At 49.5% G+C, this 14,182-nt stretch overlaps 1 protein-coding gene across 1 annotated transcript; it reads right to left on the reverse strand.

Moving 5' to 3' along the window:
• Window positions 1–201: 201 nt before the first annotated feature.
• Window positions 202–11,696, reverse strand: LOC116464524 (tyrosine-protein kinase receptor UFO-like; the record flags this gene model as incomplete). Its single annotated transcript, XM_032147780.2, has 7 exons — window positions 11,452–11,696; window positions 10,752–10,843; window positions 5,559–5,654; window positions 5,348–5,425; window positions 1,467–1,559; window positions 943–1,064; window positions 202–311 (listed from the first exon to the last, which is right to left on the reverse strand). Coding segments are annotated over exons 1-7 (836 nt in total), but the record flags the coding sequence as incomplete, so codon positions are not given.
• Between the last annotated feature and the right edge of the window lie 2,486 nt (window positions 11,697–14,182).

The raw sequence follows: 14,182 nt of genomic DNA on the forward strand, positions 1-14,182 counted from the left end.
CATCCAAATGCTCCTTCCAGATCTCAGTTCAGGACTCACCTCCTCCAGGAAGCCTTCCCAGACCCCCTTACTGACTTTCCTGGTCCTGAGTTCTGACCTGCCCTCCGTGGGTGTCTAGCCCTGCTTCCATCCTAAGAAGGAGGGAGGGAACTCCCTCAGGGAGTGCAGGAGCAGCGGGGGGTGTCCCTGAAAGGCACTCACATGCAGTTCCTGGCCGCCAGGTCCCGGTGTATGAATCTCTTGGTACTCAGATACTCCATGCCACTGGCGATGTCCGCCATGAACTTCACTAGCATCTGAGTGGGCAGGTACTGGGGAGCCAAGGCACGTGGGAGGAGAGGTCAACAGAGTCCTTGATGCGATCCCTCTTCCCTCCATCCCTCTGTGCAAGCCTAGCTCTGCCCGCAGTGGTTTCCCATGGCCCTGACGATTCAACCCAACCCCTCTCCATGGCCTGCAAGTTCCTATAAACTTGCTCCAGCCTTCCTCTTGGACTTGATCGCCTATGTTCTTGCCCTTGACTGACACTCCCACCAGACTCCTGTCTGGTCTTCAGACAAACGATGATTATTCCTACATCCAAGCCTTTGCCTATGCTGTGCACTTTGTTGGGGTCGCTTCCTGCCCAGATCTCCAGACATCCCCCCAGCCCCAACTCCTTCACAGTCACCTCCTCGGCAAGATCTTCCACGTCCACCCAAATTCACTGCCTGGCCTCCTTATCATCCGTCCTACTGTATTTCCTTCCTAGCACTTAAACATTTAAATCATCTCGCTTAGGTATTTATTAGCTTGTTTATCGTCCGCCCCTCCCCTGCTGGAAGACATGTTCCAGGAGAGCAAGCTCCTGGTCACCCTAGTCTTCCCAGGGTCTGAGCAGCACTGGGTACCTGATAGATGCTCAGTTAATATTCGTAGACTGGATGATTAAATGCCCCTTACCACTGGCTGGTCCCCGAGCCGGGAATAGAGGAGGAAGCTGTGTAGGTCTCCATGTTTCATGAAAGGTAAGATGACCACAGGTGCTGGGAAGCTCTCTCGTTCAGAACCCTGGAAACAGACACCTGAGCCCCCCAGGTAGCCCTGTCATTCCTGCTGGGCAGAAGGGGAAGCCAAGCCCCCCACCAGCCAGCCTCCAGCCTCTCCTTCTCACTCCCCATCCAATCTGGCCACCATATTGTTTGGGGGGTAGTGGCGGTGGCAAGGACCAAGCTGCAGAGAAGCCGTTTCCAGCAGAGTTCCCAGGGACGTTTCCGGAGCCCTCCTGGGGAGGTCGGCTATTTCTGGGAATGGTCAGAGGTCGCATTCCAAGCTGAGGGAGACTAGGAGGGGGAAGCTTGCTGACCCTGAAGGAGCGGGAGCAGGAAGCCTGGAAGTTTGATCTTCCCAGGGCCAGAAGCAGGGCTCTTCCCTCTGTTATGGCCCCCATGGGGCTTGTAGACCCCTTGAATCTGCCCCTCTCTCACCGATGAGCCTCATGACGTTGGGATGGTCGAATTCCTTCATGCAGACCGCTTCACTCAGGAAATCCTCCAGCTCTGACCTCGTGCAGATGGCAACTTGAGGGAGAGAGAAAGGTGGGTGAGGAGGAGGGGAGGAGAGGGAGGACTCTCCTTCTACCTCCACTCCATCATCATCATCATCACTCATCTTCATCAAACATGATTAGTAAGTACCAGGCACCATACTCAGCACTTTATATGTGTGTGTGTGTGTGTGTATATATATATACACATATATATATATATATATATATTTTTTTTTTTTTTTTTGAGATGGAGTCTCACTCTGTTGCCCAGGCTGGAGTGCAGTGGTTTGATCTCGGCTCACTGCAACCTCCACCTCTCAGGTTCAAGCAATTCTCCTGCCTCAGCCTCCCGAGTAGCTGGGACTACAGGCGCATGCCACCACACCCGGCTAATTTGTTGTATTTTTAGTAGAGATGGGGTTTCACTGTGTTAGCCAGGATGGTCTCGATCTCCTGACCTCATGATCTGCCCGCCTCGGCCTCCCAAGGTGCTAGGATTACAGGCGTGAGCCACCACACTTGGCCAACTTTATATATATTAACTCATTTAATCTCAGGTGCTACTATTATCATTCCCATTTCATTGTTTTTTTCTTTTTTTTTTTTTTTTGAGACAGGGTCTTGTGCTGTCACCCAGGATGGATGCGATCACAGCAATCACAGCTCACTGTAGGCTCGAACTCCTAGGCTTGCCTTCCTGAGTAGCTGGGACCACAGGCACGCACCACCATCCCGGATAATTTTTTTTTTTTTTTTGAGATGGAGTTTCGCCCTTGTCCCCCAGGCTTGAGTGCAATGGCGCAGTCTTGGCTCACTGCAACCTCTGCCTCCCCAGTTCAAGTGATTCTCATGCCTCAGCCTCCCGAGTAGTTGGGATTACAGGCATGCACCACCATGCCCAGCTAATTTTTGTATTTTTAGTAGAAACGGGGTTTCACCATGTTGGCCAGGCTGGTCTCAAACTCCCCACCTCAAGTGATCTGCCTGCTTTGGCCTCCCAAAGTGCTAGGATTTCAAGTGTGAGCCACCATGCCCAGCCAATTTTTTAAGAGAGGCAGTCTTGCTATGTTGTCCAGGCTGGTCTCAAACTCCCAGCCTCAAGTGATCCACCTCGGCCTCCCAAAGCACTGGGATTACAGGCATGAGCCACTGTCCCTGGCCTATCTTTATTTTAAAGATGAAGAAAGCAAGGCACAAAAAGGTTAGGAGTCTGCCTAAGGGAACACACAGCTTGGAGGTAGAAGAGGCAGATCTCAAACCCGGGCAGTCTGGCTCCAGGGTTCACCTGCTCACAACCACCCAGGCTGCTTCCCAGCACTTCCCTACCTGCCCTGGGGACCCATACAAGTATCATCCCATTTAACAGTTCAGGACACTGTGGCTCACAGAGGCAAAATGACTTGCCCAAGGTTGCACGGCTGGGATTCAGACCCAGGCCAAGACTATTACCAGTGGGAGGCTGAGTGGGGAGGATCGCTTGAGCCTCAGAGGTTGAGACTACAGTGAGCTGTGATCCTGCCACTGCTCTCCAGCCTGGGTGACAAGCAAGACTCTGTCTCAAAAAACAGAAAACATAGGCCGGGTGTGGTGGCTCACACCTGTAATCCCAGCACTTTGGGATGCCGAGGCAGGTGGATCATGAGGTCAAGAGATAGAGACCATACTGGCCAACATGGTGAAACCCCGTCTCTACTAAAAACACAAAAATTAGCTGGGTGTGGTGGTGCACACCTGTAGTCCCAGCTACTCAAGAGGCTGAGGCAGGAGAATCACTTGAACCTGGGAGGCGGAGGTTGCAGTGAGCTGAGGTCATGCCACTGCACTCCAGCCTGGTGACAGCCTGTCTCAAAAAACAAAAACAAAAAAACAAAAAATATAACCTGAGGCTGGGTGCAGTGGCTCATGCCTGTAATCCCAGCACTTTGGGAGGCCGAGGTAGGCAGATCACCTGAGGTCAGGAGTTCGAGACCAGCCTGGCCAACATAGTGAAACCCCATCTTTACTAAAAATACAAAAATTAGCTGGGTGTGGTGGCGCGCGCCTGTAATCCAACTACTTGGGAGGCTGAGGCAGGAGAATTGCTTGAACTCGGGAGGCAGAGGTTGCAGCGAGCCGAGATCGCGCCACCGCACTTCAGCCTAGACAGCAGAGACTCCTCCTCAAAACAAAACAAAACAAAACAAAGCAAAACAAACAAACAAAATAACCCGGTAGACAGGAGGTGCTCAATAATGAACGAATGAGTGGGTAATGACTTCATAGCACAAGCTTTTAAGCCCCGTAATTCAGAAACGATCATTCTCTACTCACCACCAGCCCCAATCTGAACCCCCTATGCTTCTCCTTCCTTGCGTGTGAAGAACTTAGCCCTGGACTTCCTATGCTGTGTAACCCTGAAATGGCTCCTGCCCTCTCTGACAATGTAAATAATATAGTCCTAGTCCACATTAACAAGCATGTCCTACTTGCCACCCTCAGCATGAAGTGCTTTGCCTCACAACAGCTTTGGAAGGTGGGGACATTAGGGTCCTTTTTTCCAGATGACAAGTGGGAGACTCAGAGAGGGAAAGTCATTTGCCTGAGATCGCATAGCTGGTAAATGATTCAGCCAGGTATGCCTCATTCTAGAGCTTCTCCCGCTCCACTATGTATCACAGTGAGCCAGCCCCTGAAAACTACATTTCCCAGGCTCCCTTTCCTAGTGGTTTCCTCTTGGGATTTGCCAATGGGAGGTAGGCCCTGATGGGATACTGGCAGGTAGTGGGGAGAAAGGGAGAAGCCAGGGTATTTCACCCTCTCTCTGCTTCTGGTATTCCCTTGGTGGTGGTTGTGTCTCCCAGGTGTGCGTGTGTGTGTTTTAATTTTTTTTTTTTTTTTTCAGACGGAGTCTCGCTCTGTCGCCCAGGCTGGAGTACAGTGGCACGATCTCGGCTCACTGCAAGCTCCGCCTGCTGGGTTCGAGTGATTCCCCTGCCTCAGCCTCCCGAGTAGCTGGGATTACAGGCGCCTGTCACCACGCCTGGCTAATTTTTATATTTTTAGTAGAGGTGGGGTTTCACTAAGTAAATCAGGCCAGTCTCGAACTCCTGACCTCAGATGATCCACCCGCCTTGGCATCCCAAAGTGCTGGGATTACAGACGTGAGCCACCACACCCAGCCATGTGTGTTTTATTTTTTTAAGACAAAGTCCCACTCTGTCACCCAGATTGGAGTGCAGTGGCATGATCACAGCTCACTGCAACCTCTGCCACCCAGACTCAAGCGATTCTCCTACCTCAGCCTCCCAAGTAGCTGGGACTACAGGCGTGTGCCACCGTGCCCAGCTAATTTTTTGTTACTATTATTTTTTTTCATAGACATGTAGTTTCACCATATTGCCTAGGCTGGTCTCAAACTCCTGGACTCAAGCGATCTGCTGCCTCAGCCTCCCAAAGTGCTCTTCTGGGTTTTTAGCTCCCACAGAGCAGCCTCTAACTCTGTGATACCAGCTCCTGCCTGGTGTCCCTAGCTGTGGATTCTGGTAACACCACTTGCTCCCTCTCCCCTTCAGGCCTAGTGGGGGAAGTGACTTCCTGCTGCTGCTCATCTCTGGTTTCCCTCCCTGTCCCCAGTTGTTCCTTCAACCCATCTCCCACCTTTGTACTAATCTCCCCATATTCAGTTCCTTCTATTGAGGTACCTGGCAGGGGCTCCATTGCCTATCTGGAAACACCGGAAGTTCTAGGCTATGGCTAACTTGCTGTTAACTTTTCTGCTCTCTTCTGTCTCAGGGGCATAGGGAAGGGGCTGGGGGTCCTACACGTGTGCGCATAACTCACTCTTCATCGTCTTCACAGCCACCTTGAGAATGGAGTCGTCCTGGTTGAGCTGGCCTTCCATCACAGCTCCAAACTCTCCTGTGGGGGGCCAGAGGGAGACATTGACCTCAGAGGGCCCGTGGGCACTGTATTTCCTATAGTTAGATGGGAGTGTGGAAGTGCAGGATCTCAGAAGTTCAGAAGGATGTGTGTATGCTGCGGGGGGACTCACCCTCTCCCAGAGTCTTCCCCAGGGCCACCTTGTGCCGGTCCACCATCACATCTCGCAGCTTCTCCTTCAGCTCTTCACTGATGCCCAGGCTGTTCACTGCATGCAAGGTTGGGGTGGACAGAGTCATGGGGCAGGGCTGACATTCAGGTGACATTCACTCACCAGTAGGGATAGACCCATTGTTGAAACACTGACATACTTCTGCACTAATTTAAAATTAGCTACTGCCCTGAGCACCCCGCCACTTCCACCCCAGCTCCTCCTCTGGACCCCCTGAACCTTCCCTCAAAGGGAACTAAAGGGGTAAAGCCTGGCCACACTCTTGCTCCAGTGGGCACCTGATGGGTCAGTGCCCTGCTGTACCAGTTGTTAAAAATATTTCTTTTGCCAGGCACAGTGGCTTACGCCTGTAATCCCAGCACTTTGGGAGGCAGAGGCAGGTGGATCACTTGAGTCCAGGAGTTCAAGACCAGCCTGGGCAACATGGCGAACCTCTGTCTCTACAAAAAAATACAAAAATTAGCTGTGTGTGGTGGCACATGCCTGTAGTCCCAGCTACTGGGGAGGCTGAGGCAGGAAAATCACATGAACCCAGGAGACAGAGGTTGCAGTGAGCTGAGATCGCACCACTTCACTCCAGCCTGGGTGACAGGGCAAGACTCTGTCTCAAAAATAAAATAAAATAAAATAAAATAAAAATATTTCTTTTGCTGGACGCAGTGGCTCAAGCCTGTAATCCCAGCACTTCGGGAGGCAGAGGCCGGTGGATCACTTGAGTCCAGGAATTCAAAACCAGCCTGGACAACATGGCAAATCCCCGTCTCTACAAAAAAATACAAAAGCTAGCCATGTGTGGTGGCATGCACCTATAGTCCCAGCTACTCAGAAGGCTGAGGTTGGAGGATCACTTGAGCCCAGGGGTGGAGGCTGCAGTGAGCCGAGCTCATGCCACTGCACCCCAGCCTGGGTGACAGAGCAAGACCCCGTCTCAAACAAAACACACACACAAAAATATTTCTTTTTATTGAAGTATAATCTGCACAAATCATAAGTAAGCAACTCAGTGGATTTTCTTTTCTTTTTTTTTTTTTTTTTGAGATGGAGTTTCGTTCCTGTTGCCCAGGCTGGAGTGCAGTGGTGCAATCTCGGCTCACCGCAACCTCCGCCCCCCAGGTTCAAGCGATTCTCCTGCGTCAGCCTCCCGAGTACAGGCATGTGCCACTACGCCGGGCTAATTTTGTATTTTTAGTAGAGACAGGATTTCTCCATGTTGGTCAGGCTGGTCTGGAACTCCCGACCTCAGGTGATCTGCCCACCTTGGCCTCCCAAAGTGTTGGGATTACAGGCGTGAGCCACCACGCCCGGCCAACTCAGTGGATTTTCACAAATCAAACACAAATGTGTAACTAGCACTCAGGCCAAGAACAGAACATGACCTGCCCTCCTAGGGGTAGCCACTTTCTTGATTTCTGTTATAATCGATTAGTTTTGAAATGTTATAAAAATGGAATCACATAGTATATTCTCTTTTGTGTCTGGCTTCTTTCCCTCAACATGATGTCTATGAAATAGTTTTAATTTAGTTGTTGTTGGATGTAATTGTAATTTATCCATTTTCTTTGTTATATAATCATTCTCAAACAAATTGACATCAGGACACCTTTACATTGTTAGAATTATTGAGGACTAGAAAGAGCTTTTGTTTATGTTACATATATACCAATATTTCTGTATTCAAAAATAAAACTAGCTGGGCACAGTGGTTCACGCTTGTAATCCCAGCAACTTGGGAGGCCAAGGAAGGAGGACCAGTTGAGGCCTGGAGTTGGAGATCAGCCTGGGCAACATAGCCAGACCCCATCTCTAAAAAAAAGAAAATTTTTTTTTTGAAACCGAGTCTCGCTCTGTTGCCTAGGCTAGAGTGCAGTGGTGTAATCTCAGCTCACTGCAACCTCCACCTCCCGGGTTCAAGTGATTCTCCTGCCTCACCCTCCTGAGCAGCTGGAATTATAGGTGTGCACCACCACACCTGGCAAATTTTTGTGTTTTTTTTTTTTTTTTTTTTAATAGAGATGGGGTGTTGCCATGTTGCCCACACTGGTTTCAAACTCCTGGGCCTCAAAAGAAAACCTATCAGGTTTATTTATTTATTTATTTTTGAGACAGAGTCTCACTCTGTTGCCCAGGCTGGAGTCCAGTGGTACAATCTCAGCTCGCTGCAACCTCCGCCTCCCGGGTTCAAGCGATTCTCTTTCCTCAGCCTCCCAAGTAGCTAGGATTATAGGCATGCGCCACCACACCCAGCTAGTTTTTGTATTTTAGTAAAAATGGAGTTTCACCATGTTGCTCAGGCTGGTCTTAAACTCCTGACCTCAAGCAATTCGCCCACCTTGGCCTCCCAAAGTGGTGGGATTACAGGCATGTGCCACTGCGCCCAGCCTGATAGATTTTTAAAACAAGAATATACAAGCACAAGGTCCATCAGCTGTCAGAGTGATCATCAGCTGTCAGATGACATCATCCCATGTCAGGGAGCCTCTGGAAAACTGCGCTGAATGCTCACGAGAGAATGAGAAAGCAAAAGGGCAAATAATGTCTTGGTAATAGTATGAAAATAGATTTGACCTTCTGGGCCCCCTGCAAAGGTCTCTGGGACCACAGGGGACCAGGCTCACACCCTGAGAATGGCTGCTGTATGTTACTCAGTTAAATCACTGGGACATCGTTGCTTCTTCCTTCTCTTCTTAAATAAATGTCTTTCCCAGCCCTTTCCAAACATCCCCCTGGGGCTCTGGCGGCTTTCTCGCTGTGTGCTAGGAAGAGACCTAGCTCTTCCATTTTCTTTCTGGATTTCAGTTTCCCTAACTGGAAAGATGAGATTCCTTTTTTTTTTTTTTTTTTTTTGAGACGGAGTCTTGCTCTATCACCCAGGCTGGAGTGCAGTGGCACGATCTCAGCTCACTGCAACCTCCGCCTCCCAGGTTCAAGCGATTCTCCTGCCTCAGCCTCCCAAGTAGCTGGGATTACAGATTACATCTGGCTAATTTTTGTATTTTTAGTAGATACAGGGTCTCGCCATGTTGGCCAGGCTGGTTTCGAGCTCCTGACCTCAAGTGTCTGCCCGCCTGGGCCTCCCAAAGTGTTGGGATTACAGGCGTGAGCCACTGCGCCCAGCCGAAAGAAGACATTTGATTGGGCCTCTGAGATCCCCTCCTTAGCTGAGACCTTGCATCCCTTTCCAGCCTTCTAATGGAGAGTCTATAGTTCTAAGATTTTATGATTTCAAAAGTATAAGGGTGTAGAGTACATGCATATAATTTTTCAGGCCAAGATAGATTCTATCTCTCTACCAATTTATAATTCCAAGAGGTAGTAGAGTGTGGCAGTTCAGAGTATAGACTTCAGGCCGGGCGAGGTGGCTCACACCTGTAATCCCAGAACTTTGGGAGGCCAAGGCAGGTGGATCACGGGGTCAGGAGGTCGAGACCAGCCTGGCCAGTATGGTGAAACCATGTCTCCATTAAAAATACAAAAATTAGCCAGGCATTGTGGCATGCGCCTGTAGTCCCAGCTACTTGGGAGGCTGAAGCAGAAGAATCGCTTGAATCCAGGAGGCGGAGGTTGCAGTGAGCCAAGATCAAGCCACTGCACTCCATCCTGGGTGACAGAGCAAGATTCCATCAAAAAAAAAAAAAAAGTATAGACTTCAGAGCAAAAGTGCCTGGGTTCAAATTGCTATCCAATTTACAAGCTGTGTGGCCTTGGGCAAGTGACTTAACCACTCTATGCCACAGCTGCCTCATCTGTGAAGTGAAGGTGATAAGAAACCCACCTCTGGCTGGGCGTGGTGGCTCACGCCTGTTATCCCAGCACTTTGGGAGGCCAAGGCAGGTTGATCACTTGAGGCCAGGAGTTCCAAGACCAGCCTGGTCAACAAAGACAGGGTTAGTAAAACCCCATCTTTACTAAAAATGCAAAAATTAGCCAGGCGTGGTACCATGCACTTGTAATCCCAGCTACTCGGGAGGCCGAGGCATAAGAATTGCTTGAACCTGGGAGGTGGAGGTTGCAGTGAGCTGAGACTGTGCCACTGTGCCCCAGCCTGGGTGATAGGGTGAGACTCTGTCTCAAAAAAAAAAAAAAAAAAGAAAAGAAAAGAAAAAAGAAACCCGTGTCCTTGGGTTGCTCTGAGGGTTAAACGAGGAGATACATGTAGAATGCTTAGAACAGAGCCTGCCACATAGGTAGTGCTAGGGTTGCCTGCGATTATTATCACATCATCACCATCTAATCTCAACGTTAGTTCATCATCATCATCGTTTTCTTCTTGATTGTCATTATCTTCATCATTATCATCATCATTACATCTTCTAAGATCCAATGGCTCTGAGGTTTGGTGTTTCTTTTCTTTCTTTTATTTTTTTTTCTTTTTTGAGACAGGGTCTTGCTCTGTCACCCAGGCTGGAGTGCAGTGGTGTGATCACGGCTTACTGCAGCCTCGACCTCCCTGGGCTCAGGTGATCCTCCTACCTCAGCCTCCCGAGTAACAGGGAGTACAAGGGAGTTCAGGGGCACGCCACCATACCTGGCTAATTTTTTTTTTTGGTAGAGACAAGGTTTCGCCATGCTGCCCAGGCTGGTCTCGAACTCCTGGGCTCAAGTGATCCTCCCACCTCAGCCCCCCAAAGCGCTAGGATTACAGGCATGAGCCACCACACCCAGCCTTGGTGTTTCTTTTTTTTTTTTGCTATAATCTGAGAATGTTCCGAATTTAGTAGATTGGGGATGTGTTTGTGTTCCCAAGTTAATTGCTTTTTTTTTTTTTATTATACTTTAGGTTTTAGGGTACATATGCACAATGTGCAGGTTTGTTACATATGTATCCATGTGCCGTGTTGGTTTGCTGCACCCATTAACTCGTCATTTAGCATTAGGTATATTTCCTAATGCTGTCCCTCCCCCCTTCCCCCCCCAGCCTTGGTGTTTCTAAGGTTTACTGTGTCTAAGATTCTATTCCTTGAAAGTTCTTTGTGGTTCCACAAATCTGTTATTTCTAGGGTCTGTGGTTCTGACATTCTAGTATCCCAAGGCCTTCAGAAACTTTTGGCTCACGCATCTACAGAAGCCCAGCAGGCCAGATTCTTTACAGCCTTTAGACCCAGGCCAGGGCAGTGGGGCATAGGGTTCACTTACAGGTAGCTTCAGTGGTCCGACGACTGTAGGACTTGCGCACACGGTACCTGACTACCAGTTCACCTCTTTCCACTGTTGGTTCAAACACTTCTCTGGGGGGGAGGGGGAGTAGGTGAGGGCAGGGAAAAACCATGTGGAACCCCCTACTCAACCAGCAAGCACCATCTCAGCCTCAAGCCCTGCCTGCCCTCTCTGCTAGCATTAGCATCTGCCTGCCCTCTCTGCCCATGTCTTGGGCAGCTACCTTCTGCCTTCCATTCATTCCACACACCCCCTTGCCCTCATTCTTTTTTTTGAAAACAGGGTCTCACTCTGTCACCCAGGCTGGAGTGCAGTGGTGCGATCTCAGCTCACTGTAGCCTCCATCTCCCGGGTTCAAGTGATTATCGTGCCTCAGCCTCCCAAGTAGCTGGGACCACAGGCGTGTGCCACCACTTCCCGCTAATTTTTGCATTTTTCAGTAGAGACAGGGTTTCGCCATGTTGGCCAGGCTGGTCTCAAACTCCTGACCTCAAGTGATCCACCTGCTTTAGCCTCCCAAAGTGCTGGGATTACAGGCGTGAGCCACCGCACCTGGCTTCCCTTGCCCTCATTCCGATTCTTAGTCATCACTCCTCCTGCACCAGCCTCCTCACTGGCCTCCCTGCCTCCAGCCTCTCCATCCCAGGCCACACAGCCTCCCCATGTGGTTCCAACTCACCCATAACGGGTCTCCTTCTTTCGCCGGTGGACAAGGAAGAGAGCCAAGATGAGGACACAGGCAGCGGCCACGACTGCTCCTAGCAGTACATACCACCAGGGCCATGAGAAGGCAGGAGCTGAAGGTTCCTTCACTATCAGGGGGTATGAGGAACAGGTCATGGATGAGGCCTTGGATCCAGCTCTCTGGGACCCAAAGGGGTGATGTCGGAGGAAGGCAGAAGCCCTCGGCAAAGATGTGCACATACTTGATGAGGTGTGTGATGGATGCATTCACATATCTGAATAGGCTGGGCTGGACAGGGCATGCAATGGATGTGATATAAGTGCACGTTAAAGCAGAAGTGTGTGAAAGTTGTAGGATGGGTGAGTTAAGAGTGGGATGGAGGCCAGGTGTGGTGGCTCATGCCTGTTATCCCAGCACTTTGGGAGGCCAAGGCAGGCGGGTTACTTGAGGCAAGGAGTTCAAGACCAGCCTGGCCGACATGGTGAACCCCTGTCTCTACTTAAAAATATATATATACAAAAATTAGCTGGGGTGGTGGTGCACACCTGTAATCCCAGCTACTCGGAAGCTGAGGCAGGAGAATCGCTTGAATCTGGGAGGTGGAGGTTGCAGTGAGCCGAGATTGGGCCACTGCACTCCATCCTGGGTGACAGAGCAAGACTCCATCTCAAAAAAAAAAAAAAAAGAGAGTGCCAAGATAGCTCAGGCGGTAGAGCATCAGACCTTTAACCTGAGGGTCCAAGGTTCAAGTCCCTGTTTGGGCATTTGTAGTTTTCCTTACTTTAAGCTACCAAATATTATGCCACCGAGATCCAAAAAAACAGAAGAGTGGAATGGATATTTGAGGAGTGTGCAGTGAGTGTGGAATGGGAGGGAGAAATGTGTGGAACGGGTTATGAGTGTGCCAGGAGGGCTAGATGAACATGAGATGGGTGTGGAGAAATCTCAAGTAGCATAGGTTAGTGTGAGAAATGTGATGATTGTGCAAGGAGGGTGGACTAGAGTGTAGATAAACAGGTGAGTGGGGAAGAAGATCCTTGCAGTGTAGGATGGTGCATGAAGCGTGCGCAAGGAGGGCAAGGCTTGTGGACAAAGGACTAAGGAATACCTTTTGAGGAGAATGCAATGACTACAAAAGGGTTTTCTTTGTCTCTTTTTTTGTTTGTTTGTTTGTTTTTGTGAGACAGGGTCTCACTCTTTCACCCAGACTGGAGTGCAGTGGCCCGGTTGCTGCTCATTGCAACCTCTGCCTCCCAGTTTCAAGCAAATCTCCTGCCTCAGCTTCTAAGTAGCTGGGATTACAGATGTGCACCACCATGCCCGGCTAATTTTTGTATTCTTTTTTTGGTAGAGACAGGGTTTCACGATGTCTCCTGAGTAGCTGGGACTGCAGGTCTGTGCCACCTGGCTAATTTTCTTTTCTTTTCTTTCTTTCTTTCTTTCTTTTTTTTTTTTTTTTTGAGGCAGAGTCTTGCTCTCTTGCCCAGGCTGGAGTATAGTGGCATGATCTTGGCTCACTGTAACCTCCGCCTCCCAGGTTCAAGCAATTCTTGTGCCTCAGCCTCCCGAGTAGCTGGGATTACAGGCTCGCACCACCACGCCCAGCTAATTTTTGTATTTTTAGTAGAGATGGGTTTTTGCCATGTTGGCTAGGCTGGTCTTGAACTCCTGACTTCAGGTGATCCACCTGTCTCAGGCCTCCCAAAGTGCTGGGATTACAGGCGTGAGCCATTGCATCCGGCCACAAGGGTTTCCATAAAGCAAGGAATGAGGGTGAAATAAATATCCAAAGGGGCACGGTAAGCATATACAGGGTTGGATGGCTGCTGGAAAAGTTGGATGTGTGTGAAGTGGGAAGAGTATTCTTGAAGTCTTAGATACAAGGAGTGAGCAAGGAATTTTAAGGATGTAATTGCAGTGTGAGAGAAGTGTGCAGTGAGCATGCAAAAGATGTGAGAAGGGCAGATGAGGAGTATGGGGTGCACAGAAGGGGTGTAAAAAGGGCAGGGGTGGAATGGAGTGTGTAAGAAATAAAGATCATTATGTGCTGAGTGTGCAAGGGGTTCAGGGCGAGTGTGCAGAGTGAGATGGGTTGGGATTAGTGAAGGGTGAGGGAATGATGTCTGTGGAGTGTGGGGTAAGCATGCAAGGAGAATCGGGTGTGGGAAAGCTGTGGACAGTGTTTTTCAGTGTTTGCAATGTGGAAGGTATGGTAAGTTCGTACAAGGTGTGCAGAGTTTGTGAATGAGAAGTATGGTTGTGCAATGGGCCTTGGGAGTCATGTGGGAGGAATGGATTATAATGGGATGTATGTGAAAGGAGGGTGGAATGAGCGTGGAAAGGGTATGTGAAGAAAAAGAGGAGTATTGAAGGCTAGTGGGTTGAGTTACAAGAGTGGGCCTTAATAGTGCCCAGAGGGGACAATGGGTGTAGGAGGAATGTTTGAGAATTGTTAGAGAAATATTTGAGAGGGATGGATGTAAGGAGGATACCTCATTCATCCATCCATCCACCTTTCTACCCATCCATTCATCCATTCATCCACTCACAAATCCATCCACCTGTCCATCCATCCATTTATCCAACCATCCATCCATCCATCCATCCATCCACCCATCTACCCATCCATGTATCCACTCACCACTCAGTCATCTTTTGTTCATCCACCTATCCACCCATCTATTAATCCATTGACCCACCCACCCATCCACCCTCCATATATCCA

Source organism: Hylobates moloch, unplaced genomic scaffold (assembly GCF_009828535.3).
Source record: "Hylobates moloch isolate HMO894 unplaced genomic scaffold, HMol_V3 SCAFFOLD_889, whole genome shotgun sequence".
NCBI lineage: Eukaryota > Metazoa > Chordata > Mammalia > Primates > Hylobatidae > Hylobates > Hylobates moloch.